Source organism: Leptonychotes weddellii, chromosome 4 (genome assembly GCF_054177405.1).
Source record: "Leptonychotes weddellii isolate Sample4059 chromosome 4, ASM5417740v2, whole genome shotgun sequence".
NCBI lineage: Eukaryota > Metazoa > Chordata > Mammalia > Carnivora > Phocidae > Leptonychotes > Leptonychotes weddellii.
Genome location: NC_138372.1, coordinates 139,712,526 through 139,727,714, shown reverse-complemented (window position 1 = coordinate 139,727,714; position 15,189 = coordinate 139,712,526). Strand labels below are relative to the sequence as shown.

Here is a 15,189-nt window from a genome sequence, read left to right as displayed (position 1 = left end):
GAATGAGAGACAGAGAGCATGAGAGGGAGGAGGGTCAGAGGGAGAAGCAGACTCCCCGCCGAGCAGGGAGCCCGATGTGGGACTCGATTCCGGGACTCCAGGATCATGACCTGAGCCGAAGGCTGTCGCTTAACCGACTGAGCCACCCAGGCGCCCGATGTATTTCATTTTTGTTTTGTAACTTGAGAGACAGGAACCAATACTAAATGTCCAGCTCCAGACTGGAAAGAAGTGTTTCTGGGTCAGCATGGAAAGCAGTTGCTCCCTTAGGGTAACTTCTGAGTTGATCTTCCTCCCATGATCACAAATCATGTGACTCATCTAAGAGTCTGTTGAGAACTTGCTATGATACATGCCAACAACCCTACAAACTTTGCTTGAATTCATCTAGGTCACCCAGCAAGACCATCCCTCCCTCCCTCTGGTTACAAACCCAGAGTTTCTTCTGGTTTCAGTATCAATTTTCCCTTAATTTTCAGCTTAATGTCCTCAGCCAAAAGGCTAAATTGGAGTGTCCCAACTTTTTCCAGTCTGTGACACTCATAGATTTGTATGGGAGAGAGGGAGACAGAGAAAGAGAAACAGACAGAGAGACAGAGACAGAGAAAGAGGACTTTTTGGGAAGAGAAGTTGAGATCATTTAAAACTAATTCCACCAGTTCTGGGGACATGAACAATTTGTAAATAAGATTATTTTACAACTAAAGAACAGTCAACTGAGGATCTTCGATGTCATTTTATAGAACACTACATGAGTTCTATTTATTTTTTTTAAAGATTTTATTTTATTTATTTGAGAGAGAAAGAGAGAGTGAGAGAGAGAGAGCACAAGAGGGGGTAGGGTCAGAGGGAGAAGCAGACTCCCCGCTGAGCAGGGAGCCCGATGCGGGACTCGATCCCGGGACTCTGGGATCATGAACACTACATGAGTTTTAAAAGAAAGCACTCAAGCAATACATGGTAGCCAGTGGGGATGGATTCCCCTCGATGCTGTACCTGAGAAACTTTTTAAGTATAATGCTATTAAGCAGCTCTTTGGCTCCAGACTGTACCCTGTGTTCACTAAGAAGTGTAACTACTATCTCCAACTTTAGTTCTCTAATATTTACCCAGCACATGTATTATAAGGTGGTATGATTAATATGTCCTTTCATTGTAACATGCCGGACAGTGAAGCAGCTCAGAGGCTCCCTCATCTTTCAGTTACCCCCTGGGCCAATGTCTCACCTCTGCCCACTCAAGAGTCTCCCTGCCATTCCCATCGCCCATCCTGGTGGATGAAGGAGGGTGTTTCAGTTGGACTCGGAGCTGCAGAGCTGTCCGAGCCCCAGGGGTCCTTCCGGCCAGTGAAAGACAATTTTGAGAACAGCAAAAGTTTCTTCTCCCTCACATCCACTTTCTCCTCCTTCTCGGGAACGTGGTTAGTTCACGGAATGAACCCTGCTTTCTGCCTTCCCTCCGGGATGCAGACAAGACCCACACCCATGCTCTGCCTCCCCTGGCCTGGTCACCTCCCAGCCCTCCTCTGTGAACGGAAGGTACTTTGTGCCTATGCCATACAATTCAGTTCTTGATTCCACACTGTCAAGTGTCTTGGCAATTATATCACGGATGTTAGTCTTGCCTTGGCTAGGAGAAGCTCCTGGAGAGGCACTGCTCCTTGATAATAGCTCCTGTCATCATGTTTTGCTCATAGCAGGTACTCAGCTGATACACATTTGCCTTTATATCAAGTCTTTCCCTGTGAGGGTGAGGAGCAGACTCGGGCAACCAACCCACCGCAGGCCAGGCTCTGAGCTGAGGGGTGGCCTCTGGCTTCCCTGAAGCATCGTGCAAGGCAGTGACGTCAACAATGCATTCCATGCAAATGCCCAAGCTCTGGAAGGTCCCTCTGGCCTCTCCTAGCCCTTGTAAATTCAGTTTCTTTGGCATTCCCTTCTTCCCCAATCCCTCCACACTACCCCTCGTCAATTTAATTTGAGGCATTTGTGAAAGGGATATTTTCTTCTCTCCATCCCTGCTGCAGAGCACAGTACCTGGCATTTAAAATCATAAAATCTGTGGGGCTCCCCACGTGTGAGGGCAGACGGGTCAGGAGATGCCATGGACCCCGCCCCTGGGGAGGCTCATGCCTCCTTAGCTGGAGCTTGGAACAGACTCACGGCCCCCAAAGTGAGTTCAATGGCTGAGGTGACATGCTCTGCCCAGGGGGCCTCATAGCCCAATTCAGACTACTCTCCCCCGTCCTCTTAAAAAAAAAAAAATCATCAAGACTCACTGGATGAATGAATGAATTGCTGGGTTAACAGGAGGGCGAGTAGGTGAGTGGGGGAATGAAGGAGTGAAGAGCTGCCAGGACTGTCCTAGAATGGTGCCTTCCAGAGGACAGAGATTCCTGTTTGTCTAAGACCCACGTGGGATTCCGTTTGGGTCCACAGGGTGAAATTTTTTCAAAATCATTTTCAAAAATTTGTAACTTAGAAACTAGAATATTTGTAAATCAAGTTATGGCAAGACACTTCTAAGTGTAACTCTACAATTTAGTACCCACAAACATACTTATTTATACCTGGTTCCTAGGTAATAAATTTCTGAGATGTTCAGTGTTTTTTATTCACCACCTGTTTAGAGGGCCATTACTTCCCTCAATTGAAAGCAAAATATGTCTGCCATTACCATCAATATTCTTTAACCTTGAACTTGAAGGAAGCTTTTAAAGAAAAAAAGCTGGGAGAGCTTTAAGATCCCATGCAGTTTCTCAACCTTAGCTGCATGTTTCAATTACCTGGGGAGGCATTTAAAAGTCTTGATGCCCAGACTGCACCTCCAATCTATATTACATTATAAACTGGAAATGGGACCCAAGCATCAGTATTTTTTTTCTTTTCTAAAAAAGGCCTGTTTTTCCTTTTTTTTTTAAAGTATTTTTCACTCTTTTCTTTTTTTCCTTTGGTTTGGCATCCATATTTTTAAAGCTCCCCCAAGTGATTCCCATGTGTGGTCAAGGCTGAGAATCACTGCTTTAATCCAGATGTAGCTAAGACCGTTGAAAGAACACTGTGCAAACGTGAGGGTTTTACGTTCTCTGCAGGAGTCAGCTCGGAAACTGACCCATGTCTCATTCTGATCCCTCCCAACAGGTCCTTCTTCCTTTACACTTCTGTCTTGGCGATCATGGATGGCTCATGGTTATGTCCACGAGGATCCACCTTCAGCTGAAATGGGTTATCATTTCGTGATACTCTAGCATGTTGTGAAAGCTGTAGTTTTTCACTCATGAACTTTGAACTGAACTACTGTGCCTACAAGAAGTTTCAGGGCTTGGGTGCCTGGGTGGCTCAGTTGGTTAAGCGACTGCCTTCGGCTCAGGTCATGATCCTGGAGTCCCGGGATCGAGTCCCGCATCAGGCTCCCTGCTCAGCAGGGAGTCTGCTTCTCCCTCTGACCCTCCCCCCTCTCATGTGCTCTCTCTCTCTCTCTCTCTCTCAAATAAATAAATAAAATCTTAAAAAAAAAAAAGTTTCAGGGCTTGAGAAAAGCAGATAGTTGAAATAAATCACAAGGAGGTTGCAAACCAGCCCGAACCAGAGCTGGCCATTCCCCACCAAATCATAGAAATGTTGAGAAAGGAAAAGCTGTCTATGAACACCCCACCCTAAATCTGTGAACGTGCTTCCCCCCACTCCCGTCCTTTTGCACTCTGACCTGTTGACCCAGTAAAACCCCCCGCCCATTTCCTGGGCAGAGCTTGCACCCCGGTGCTCCCCCACTGCGGTAGCTTTGCAAAGTGCTTGCCTTCAACCTCACTAGTCTCCATGTCTGCTTTACCAGCTTGGTTTCTGAGCTAGGCCATCGCACCGGATCGCTTGGAAAAACAGTGTCTGGGGATGCCCACCCAGAGAGGATCTTTTCCTGGAAGCTGGCGCTCGCTGGTACAGGGAGGACACAGAGGGTTGAGCCAAAAGACTTTCACACACACCACCGGTGGGTTGCAGTTATGTATTCAGTTTCCTAGGGACTTGAGTACCACGGGCCATTGGGAAGAGGAGGAGGAACACTGGAAAAGCTGCCTGGCTGGAGTACGGGATTTCCACTAAGTCATGGGCTCCTACGCTTTACAAGATCATCTTTCTACAGGAAAATCGGCTCCCGCAGGGATAGCACGGGCTACAGGGGTCACAGGGGTTGCAGGGATTGCAGGGGCTGCAGGGGCTGCAGGGGTTGCAAGGGTTGCAGGGAGACGTGCAGGGGTAGCATGGAGACTCGATCCTGACGCAGCTGCCCAGCCCGTAGGAGTACGTCACGTCCTTCTCATCCACGCACGGCGGCAGGCTGAACTCTTTGCAGATGTTCATGTAGCTGTACTTTTTCGACCCGAGGCAGTCGTACCTGTTCTCCCGCTCGGCCGACACGCACACCTTGCCGTCCTTCACCCGAACTTTGACTTGATCAGGCTCAAAGCCGCACACGTTTACTGATCCTAAAATGTTACTGCTACAGCAAGAGGAGGCCAGAATTCTATTTGTGGTTCTCCTCAGTCTGGAATTGAGAAAAAGGAGAGCGTCTCAGACACAGATCTCAGACACAGCTTGAGAAACAATATTTTGATCTCTATTTTTTGGTGACTATTGTTTTTTAAGTAAGCCCTCGCCCGACTTGGGGCTTGAAACTCACGACCCCAAGATCAAGAGTCACATGCTCTAGCCAGCCAGGCGCCTGGTCTCTTTTTTTTTAAATAGCAAACGTAAACACTAGTCATTGTGGAAAGCCAAACTCTACAGAATTGTATAAAGTAAAAAATGAGAGTCCTCCCATGTAAATCGCACTCTCCCACACGTAAACCTCTGCCAACAGCAGACAGCTGCTTGGCCTTGCAGATCTTTCTCTTGCATTGGAGTCCCAGGTCCTTCTCTTATTAATTGTGGAAACTTGCCTCAGTTTCCTCATCTGTAAAATGGAAATAATAACAGTACCTCCATCATAGGGCTCTTGGAAGATTAGATGGGATTAGTTTTGCTTAATGCCGTCCTCGACACGTTATAAATCTTGCTCAGTTATTACTATGATCATTATTACTACTATTAAATGTGGACTCAAGCCTTTTTTTAAGGGGATCCAACTAATATACCATTTAAAATCTGCATGTTAAAGACGTCTGTCAGCCTCAGAACCCAGCCCCGCTACCCACAAGACTGGTGACACTACTGGGCCATCCCACAGACCTGGCCTGAAAGCTTCATCAACCAATGGCAAGGCCAAAGTGCCCCAGCTCAGCTCTGCCCACCCCCCGGGGGCCTGCCTTTTTCCGCTCCAAACTCGGGATGGCGGGCACCAGCAGGGACAGTCCTCTGGGAGGGGCCGTGAGCTGGATCCGGGTCCTCCCAGCTTGCAAGGGCTGATGGTGCCCATCACTAGTCACCTCCCATCCACTGACTTGCCGTTGATAGCTCGAAATCTATCATGGTGGGGTTATTTACACTATGGAAATTGGAAAACATTACAAATCCGGGCTTTTTCCCTCCTCCTCTCTCCCCAGCCCCGCACTGCTAGTCGGTAACTACCACTGTCTGCAGCCCCTGGAGCGGCGAACTCAGGTCCCCATGGTTTCTACAGCGTTGCCCTTGCTACCGCTCGGCAGTCCTGTGTGAACCCTTCATAGTAAACAAATACCGTTGGCGGCTCTCGCTGATGGAACACCTGCAGTGTATGGGGCTTAGGAAAGCCATATGCCTCAGAGCACAGGTTCGGAGCCAGAGTTTTTAGGTTCAAATGGTGGCTCTGCCATGTGGATAAGTTACTTAGCTTCTCTGTGCCTCAGTTTCCTCATCTGTAAAATTGGAACAATAATAGTAGCTACTTCTAGGATTGTGAGGTTTAAATTAATGAATGAAAAGTATTTATAGTAGTGCTTGGCCCACAGGTTGAGCAGCCTGGCGTTAGTCCTACATGCTTTGGCCTTCCTTAGGGTCCATTTTTTTTTTTTTTTTTTTCTATTTGTTGATCCTTCCAAAGACAACCTAATATTCTGAAATGGTCTTTTCATCCCTTAACGGGGAAAAAAAAATCTGTGTTCTAAGAGACAGTCCTGGCAAATCTTCTTGCATCTTTTGGCCTCCAAAGGAAGGTCTTGGGAGTGTGCGATTTCTAGAACCTCTTCCAGTTTGACAAATCTAAACTTCGCAACTGGATGGTCGGTTTGAGATACCTTTTTAATTCTTTCCTTTTATGCTGAATTTTGTTTATACTCTTCTTTTTGTTATATAAGTTATACGAGGTCATTGCAGAAAACTTAGAAAATATACAGATAAGCAAAAAGATGGAATATTTTGTAAAAAAAAACCAAACAAACAAACCCATAATCCTATATAGCATATAACATTTTGGTGTTAGATTTTCTTCTCTGTGTGTGTTTTGTACATACATATGTAGATTCTTACGTGTGTTCTTATGAAATCACGCTATACATACTGCCTTGAATCTGTATTTTTCACTTGATGACCCCTAACATAATTGGTTTAACAAGTGTGAGCCCTTATACGGAAGGTTACAAATCAAGGCCCTTAAGAGGCTAATTGCAAATGATTAAATGGAATAATCTCCTAGCAGACACCGAGGCCAACAGAAACAACGGTGCAAGGCACCCAGAGAGCTGTAACAGTCAGCCAGCTTCCTTTCCACGTCCAGCCCCAAGGAACGTGGGCTGCCCGGGGCACAGATATCTCTCATGCCCGGAGCGTGCCAGGATACCCACAGGCCATACTAAGGACAAAGGAAGAGAACTGGACTTCTAAAAAAAATCTTTATATCTGTGGAACAAAACAAACAGGAGAAAACGCACTCTGTCTTCCCTGGATGGACCGAGAATAGCTCCCAAAGATGCCGCGTGTCCTCTCTGGATGGACCAGGGCCTGGAAGCCTGAGCAGCCAAAGCCGAGAGCAGAACAGAGAGCAGAATGGGTGCACCTGGATCTCTCAAGAACCTCCCACGGTGTGGACATGGGCTGAGAATGAAAGTTCTTCTGTTCAGCTCAGACCTTCCCATTGGAGACGAAAACCTCAAACCCTGCCGTAAAGGGGGCTGGGCCTCACAAAAGAGGACCACGGAGCCCAAGCGGGATTGCTAGGCCCCCTCACTACTGCCTTACTGATTCCATCAAAGGCCTCCTGCCCTTCACAGGAGATGGATCTGGGAGCCAGTTCTACAAGCCAAAGCCAGCTTCCAGATCCTTCTCCTCCTGTCAGCAGTCTAAGTCTCCGTGTGCAATTGCGTGTGTTGTCGTTGTTCTTGTGGCTCAGGTCCCCCTCTTCCTCTGGCCCTGTCCCTCGGGCCCCTTTGCCCCTGCAGCAGCTGCACAGAGGTCTCACCAATGAGAGTCTTCGGGAAATTGCCTAAAAAGTTTTGGCCAAGTTAGGTGTCTTCCTTTTGCTTCTTGGTCAGGGGTTATCAGTGGGGATGTGTGGGTTTCAGAGAAATTGCAGAAGCCACATTTTATTCATCAGCTATAACTCTGAACTTGCAACTTGACTCCTGTCTGGAGATGTACCTATCACCCCGCAAGGGAATTTCCATGGCTCCATGGTGTTCTGGGCAAAGGGAGATTGCCTTCTGTAGTTGTTATCATGAGGGAGGAGCTGGAGTGCAGTTAATGTAGGGCAATCAGCCCCTTGGTTCGTTGCAGAAGCCTCCCAGAGAAGCTGAGGGAAAAGCGAGCGGCCGACGGTGTCTGGGGGTGCCAGCCCTCCTCCCTTCTGCAGCTGAAGTTCTCCGGGGTGTGCGACCAAGCTCCTGAAAGTGACACATCCTGCCCCCCTACCCCCCCACCCCTAACCCCCAACCCTCGGCAACGATGAGCTATGTAGTCAGCCCTTTTCACAAAGATATGAATGAGGTCCAGCCTGGTGCTAAATAAAATAATGAAGATGTCAAAAAGGTCTATCTCTACCCAGGAGCAAAGGGAAATGTGCCTGCCTGTAGCTGTCCTTGGAGTACTTTGCTTTTTCTCCTAATTGTAGACCCCTTCCAAAGACCCACTAAACCCCATTCCTCCTTTCCAACTCATCTTTCACTTTCTCTTCTTTTTTTTTTTTAAAGATTATTTATTTATTTATTTATTTATTTGACAGAGAGAGACACAGCGAGAGAGGGAACACAAGCAGGGGGAGTGGGAGAGGGAGAGGCAGGCTTCCCGCAGAGCAGGGAGCCCGACGCGGGGCTCGATCCCAGGACCCCGGGATCATGACCCGAGCCGAAGGCAGACGCTTAACGACTGAGCCACCCAGGCGCCCCTCACTTTCTCTTCTTTTTTCTCCCTCTTCCCCTTTCCTGCCCTGTCTCTCTTCTGACTTCTGTTTGATACTAAGAGTAGCAAATGCAGGTGCATCAGAGTCCCCGGTGGTGCTTGTTAGAACACAGGTGGCTTCGCCCCGCCCCCAGAGTTTCCAATTCGGTGGGCCCACGGAGGAGCCAAGAATTTGCATTTCTAACAAGTTCCAGGTGATGCTGGTCCAGAGCCCACTCTGTGAGAACCACTGGCCAGGTGGTTAAGCACATGGATTCCAGACTCAGGCAAACCTGGCTTCAAGTCCCGGCTCTTCCAACTCCTAGTGGTCAAGAACATTGCTCCTGAATCTGTTTCATCATCTCTAAGACAGCCAAGATGTTGCAAGGATCAAATGAAGATGGAATGTGGCACCTACTGAATGAAAACTCAATAAAGGGTAAGTCTCTTTATCAGGCTGGACCTGGCTCCGCCATACTCAGATTTCCCTGAAGCCTGAGGCTTTGAGTCACCAAGCTCCAAGTCCTGTATCATTAACCAGTAAGGTCAAACCAAATAATAGATATGCTTTTGGCTTAGATGGGCGGCCATTCCTACCCCTGCCCTGCTGGGGGGACTGGGCTCCTAACCTGGGGGTAGGAAAGGATTAGGAGGAGAAAGGAACAGGGGGCCACACTCGCTTCCCCTCTTGCAGGGATGCTGGGGGAGAGAGAGCTATGCCCTGCCCTGTGGGTCAGAGCTTGGAAGGGTGGAGAGATTTCCTGAGGGCTTAGACCTGGGGAGGTACTCCTAGATCCCCCTGAGGCTGATAGTCATCAGCCAGACCAAGTAAGAGTGAGTCAGTGAAAACCTTAGTCTTAGAGCATGAAGGAAAACAAGGAAAGAGAGGAGAGGGCAGATTTTTGAAGTTTGCAGAAGATGGTGCCCCTCCAGTGTGGGGATTTTTAAGGGAATTTCTCACTGTGATTCAGACCAACCGTAGATAGTTGGGTGAGTGAAGGGAAGCGCAGTCTCAGTCTGAGTTTCCAGGTATTAAGAAGTAAAGGGTGTGGGCGCCTGGGTGGCTCAGTTGGTTAAGCGACTGCCTTCGGCTCAGGTCATGATCCTGGAGTCCCGGGATCGAATCCCGCATCGGGCTCCCTGCTCGGCGGGGAGTCTGCTTCTCCCTCTGACCCTCCTCCCTCTCATGCTCTCTGTCTCTCATTCTCTCTCTCGAATAAATAAATAAAAAATCTTAAAAAAAAAAAAAGAAGTAAAGGGTGTGAGCTTGAGCCCAAAGCACCCCTATAGCACAGCCATAAATCAAGCATTTGTCTGCAAGGACTAGCGCCGGCGGGGGTCAGAGTCAAAAAGGGGCATCCATTCATTAGAGAGTCAGCTCCTCAACGCTGGGCCAAGGAGGGCCTGGCTTTTGTTTATGCCCCTTCTGTACAGAGGATCGGGAGGGCCGCGAAGCGTGGTGGTGAATCGGGTGCAAACTTAAGACAGGCTGGTGGCGTGGCTTCTTACAGAGGAAGCCAGGCTCTGTTCCTGCAGTCCCTCCAAATCCAGGAGAGGAAGGTAGAGTCAGGGGAACTGCTGGTGCTTGCGGTGCAAAGGGCAGTTTGGGGAGGAAAAGAGAATATTAAAGAAGCTAAAAAACAGAAGTACTTACTTGAGTCTCAACCAAGGAAGTTACTGCCAAGGTGTCTTTTGAAGCAGCAGCTAGGTACACAATGAAAATGGACCTATAGCTAGTCTAAAAACACACACGTACCTCAGTCAGATAACATACACTCAGGAATGCTCAAGCAACTTAGGGGAGAAATGTCAGCCAAGCCTTCTTACCAGTTATTAAAAGAGCAGGTTGACTCTCACACAGCAAAACAATTCCAATGGGGCTGGGGCAGCTATCGACCAGGGAATTTTCCCACTGGAAAAAGAACCTCAGGATAATACAGCCTGGCATCTGAAAGGACATGTCCTACCTAACCAAACTGGTCGCCTTCTTTAAAGGGGTAGAAGGTCATGTGAATATGATTTCTAAACTCGCAAAGCCTTGGGCAAGGTTTCACACCAAAGGTTGTTTAAAAAAATTGAATCACCATGCTATTTCTGGATCTATTTCGTCATGGATTGGGAGCTAGGTGAGAGATAAGGAAAAAGAGGCATTTCATTGGAAGAAAAAGTACTAACAGTAGGAGCCTTCTGGGACTGGGGCTAGATCGGGGTTTAACATTTTCATCCATGGTCAGGAAAACTGAATATTTAGGTTTGCAGGTGACACTAAGCCCTCCTGGATGGTGAAATGTCAAGCTGTCAGAAATCGAGCATAGGAGGGTTTCACAAGACGGTATGAATGGGAAGAGAGTGGCTGGGAGGAGACACAAGAGGGTAAGCCCGAGGTCTTTTCCCGAATGGACTCAGCGGTATCAGTTCAGAGACGCGGGAATTTGTGTAAAAACACCACCAACTTCATATACTGCCTCAGGCAGAGGAAAAAAGAAATCAGCAAAAACCCAGACATTGTCGAGGAAAATATCACATCCCATAGAAAGCACTGTCTCTTGTATACACCCCACAGCTGAGAATTCAGCTTGAGGTTGTGTCTACCGCATGCCAAGAAATAGGGACTCCTGGAGCTGGTGGAGGGTGCCCAGAGGGTGAAGAACAGAGAGGCATTCTTGTGGGAGGGTCTGGAGAGGAGGGACAGCCAGGAGACAAAGTCTGGAAGGACTTGAATCAAGGGTATTCAAGGATTCAGAGACACAGGGACAGTGGATATAGGCCTGCTCCCAAGTAACCCTCCATGTAGACCAATTAAAAAAGGAATCTCTGACTCAGTGCGCAAAACTTACGTAACTTGATACTCCGAGGAGCAAAAATAAAAACTGTTTCAAATTGAGTGTAGATGAAGTTATAGGCAATAGGCCCATCCCAAACTATTCAGAGGGGTTCATTCCTGACCTTTGGTGACCGATGACTTGGACAATAGTTGTCCCATTACTTTTCTAGTGTAATATCCCAGTCACTGGTATCAAGTGTCTGTCTCTGTCTCCAACTCTCTCTTTTTCCATCCATCCACCTACCTATTTACCTACTTACATCCCTCCCTCCCTATCTACCCATCTAATCTATTAATCTACCATGGGGATAGGAAGGATGTTGTTTAAGGATAGAAACGTGCAATGAGTAGTAAATAAGTCCCAGAGATCTAATGAACAGTATAGTGAATATAGACAATAATATTGTATTATAATCATCAGACTTGGTAAGGGACATTATTCCAACCACTAAAAAGAAATGATCATTATGGAACATGACAGAGGTGCTAATTATCACTACAATGGCAATCATAATATATAAATGTATCAAACACACTATGCACCTTAAATTCACACGGTGGCATATGTCAAGTATATTTCGATCAAAAAAATCTATCATCCATTTGTGCCCATCTTGTTAAAAGTAGTAGCATATCAAGTAGTTTTTCTTGCCTCTTTCATTCAATACATCAACGCGTAAAAGGCTTCGTCATTCTGCTTTACATCTACCTAGTGTCCCAGTGTACGGTTTATTTGTTTATTATCATATAAATTTATTTAGCCAGAGAGCAATGCTTTCAACCATTGTTTTCATCAATTGTACCAGACTGGCTGGCAAACAGTGGAAAGTTAGAAACGGAAAGCTTTCTCCAGGCCAGCAAAGGAAATGTAATCAAACAAAATTGTAAAAAGTGGCTTTAAGGGCGCCTGGGTGGCTCAGTTGGTTAAGCGACTGCCTTCGGCTCAGGTCATGATCCTGGAGTCCCGGGATCGAGTCCCGCATCGGTCTCCCTGCTCGGCGGGGAGTCTTCTTCTCCCTCTGACCCTCCCCCCTCTCATGCTATCTCTATGTCATTCTCTCTCTCAAATAAATAAATAAAATCTTAAAAAAAAAAAAGTGGCTTTAAAATTACCCAATTCGATCAGAGCCCTCTCAACTCTGTTCTGAACCCTGCGACCCTCAGTTCTATAGTTCCCGTTCACCACCTTTGCTGCTGCTCGAGGGGGAGGCGGACATAATGGGCCCTAGTCCAGGTGGATTTTAAGGCTGCCTGGAGTTGGGGAACGGGAGAAGGGTTTTCCTACCAAACCCAGGGCTTGCCTCTGTTGTTCAGTTTGCTCCCCTGCTCTTAAAGTCTCTGGCAAGCATTAAGGAGTTGATCCATTGTTATTGCTTCTCTGGAGTCATTCCTGTAAGCCCGAATCTACTCAAATCACTTTACTCATAACCAGAAAAAAAAAAGGTTTAGTTTGCTTCTTCCAATAGCTTTTTAACGACACCCCCTATTTCTTCCCCTCATTAAAGCCCTGCTATTTATTTATCAAGTTGGCACTCCGGCTCTAAACCACCCACCACCTTGCCAATCGCCATCATTCCACGGTCTTTTGAGAATCCCACAATTCCCGTCATGGACCCATTTACCCTTCTTCTCTTAAACCTGCGCTAAGTCATGCTAAGTCACCCGAGTCCCCATCTCCAGCCCTTTCCATCTTTGTTCCAGTGTCTACTGTTCCGTTGCCCCGCCCCGGCCACCCCCCTGCGACTCCTAAGCCTCCGTACACTGACTCTAAAAACCGTAGGAAGGTCTTTTACTTGGCGAGCTCTCTCTTCTCATCCTCTATGGCTCTAATGGCTTTCCTCTCCAGGCTTCGGAGCGACGGTCGCACACAGTAGAGCTTGACGTCACACAGGCAGCACGGGTAGAGGTCGCAGAGCCCGCAGGAGCGCGCCCGCTTGGAGTAGCAGAGGCAGTAGGGGTAGGGGTGCAGGTCGCAGCAGCAGTAGGGGTGCATGTACAGGTCACACAGACACCGCGTGCACTCGTCGATGCATCGCAGCTGCCTCAGTTCTCGGTCCACCTTCTTTATGTCCCTTCTAACGCTGTCCAGAAGACAACTCAACGCAGCCATTACAGTCCCACTGTATGGCTTTGTGAGTACCTTTGGGAAATGGCACTCAGGGGGGAAAAAATTGTTCTAAGCTCTTCTCAGAAGTTCCTTTGAAAAATAAAGGAGGCACACATGGTTCACTTACTTTAAAGCTTGGGTTCTGTGACCTCACCACCCTCCAAGTATGTCACAGTCTTCTGGTTACCGCGTGAACCGTACATAGTCATGGTCTCCAGAGACCCTCCTTAGGTTTACAGAGCTGCTCTCAGATCCACGCTAATGTTGAGATTCCATTCGCCCTGAGGCTGGGTGGGGCCCGCAAGCAATCCCAGCTCTTTGGGGTTCATGGCCATAACCTTCAATGTCCTCGGCTCGTGCATGTCCTTAGGACTGGCTAAGATCTCAGGGTAGGGGCGTGGAAGGAGCCGCCCGGCTCCTTTCTCTATGCCCTTCCGGCTCCAGCCTTGACTTGACACTTAGCCTTGCCCCTTATACTCTAGGAGTCATTCTGGCTCCTAGTCGATATGTAGAAAGCCTTCTTTCTTCTTTTTTTTTTTTTTAAAGATTTTATTTATTTATTTGCGAGAGAGAGAATGAGAGACAGAGAGCACGAGAGGGAGGAGGGTCAGAGGGAGAAGCAGACTCCCCGCCGAGCAGGGAGCCCGATGCGGGACTCGATCCCGGGACTCCAGGATCACGACCTGAGCCGAAGGCAGTCGCTTAACCGACTGAGCCACCCAGGTGCCCGAAAGCCTTCTTTCTTTACAGAGCTTTCGTGCGTTCTTACCGAGTCATTCTCAAGGCAGCCTGAGTCCTTGACCTTCTTAGCCCCAAGTCTCTGAGTCCTGCCCATTCTTTTTTTTTTTTTTTAAGATTTTATTTATTTATTTGAGAGACAGAGAGATAGTGAGAGAAAGCACGAGCAGGGAGTGGGGAGAGGGGGAGAGGGAGAAGCAGACTCCCCGCTGAGCAGGGAGCCCAACGTGGAACTCGATCCCGGGACCCCGGGGGCCATGACCTGAGCTGAAGGCAAATGCTTAACGGACTGAGCCACCCAGGTGCCCACGTCCTGCCCATTCTTTGCTATCAGGCATCCTTGCTGTCCTGGAGCTTCGGTTCTCCAGTGCCCGGGGTCCTGATCTTAAGCTCCCATCTCCCAGTGCTCAGGCTCCTATCGGTCACCACCTCCCAGCATTTCATCTCCGGTCTTTTGTCCAAGACTCTAGAAGGCTTGTCCCCAAGTGCTTCTCAAGTATTGCTCCTTGATACTCTGACAGCCAACTGTCTGAAGTTGCTTAAAGCCAACTACCTGAAATCCTCACCTGGGCCAGTTTCCTGTGCTCCCAGTTAGATCAATATGCTGGACCTTGCGCTCAGCCTCAGCCTTGGCTCAGGTACTTCTAGTGCTCTGGGCCAGTCCCTTCAGCCTGCTATCCAGTTCTCAAATCCCCTTTTTATGGAGTAAGGCTTGGGTACTTGAGGACAAGCAGTTGAACGTGGCACCAGAGGAGACAAGAGCCAGGTTTGAAGGGACTGGTGGGCCAACTAAGGGGTTTGAACTTTATTTTGAGCACAATGAAGAATCACTAGTTTTCTTTTCTGTTGAAAGAAGTTGAAACGTAAGTCTGATAGATATATACAGCCCCCAGCATTGTCAGGGGACAACAGTTTAGAGGTGACTTCTGCTGGAAAGAAAGGACAGCAAAGTCTGGACTAGGGATCGTGGCTGGAGGGATGGCAAGAAGGAACCAAATGGGATCCCCTTCCCCTCATGTCCACTCAGACTCATCCAATCTATTCTCCACATCCAGAGTGATTTTCATGCATAAATCTGCCACCCCCAACCCCACCCACCCTTCTCTGTCCTCTTAGAAAAAGGGCCCAAACCCTTATCAAGTGCTGAACAATAGGGCCTCTGCCTCTCTCTCCTTCTCCTCCCCCATTATTATTCCTATAATTCATTATGCTTCAGCCACAGTGGCCTTTCCCAAAGTCTT

At 48.0% G+C, this 15,189-nt stretch overlaps 1 protein-coding gene across 1 annotated transcript; it reads right to left on the bottom strand.

Annotated features, from left to right (window-relative positions):
• Nucleotides 1–3,846: 3,846 nt before the first annotated feature.
• On the bottom strand, nucleotides 3,847–13,213 carry ODF1 (outer dense fiber of sperm tails 1). The gene is made up of 2 exons (XM_006735681.3): nucleotides 12,897–13,213; nucleotides 3,847–4,539 (listed from the first exon to the last, which is right to left on the bottom strand). Exons 1-2 carry the CDS (start codon nucleotides 13,211–13,213, stop codon nucleotides 4,116–4,118), a joined length of 741 nt encoding a protein of 246 aa, XP_006735744.2. The 3' UTR covers nucleotides 3,847–4,115.
• Nucleotides 13,214–15,189: the final 1,976 nt, after the last annotated feature.

Bases quoted from the DNA above. Each gene is read 5' to 3' on its own strand.
- ODF1 (XM_006735681.3), bottom strand. From the start codon at position 13,213: ATGGCTGCGTTGAGTTGTCTTCTGGACAGCGTTAGAAGGGACATAAAG. The intron at 4,540-12,896 runs GTAAAAGACCTT...TCTCAATTCCAG, and splicing joins GAGAAGAGAGAGCTCGCCAA to ACTGAGGAGAACCACAAATA.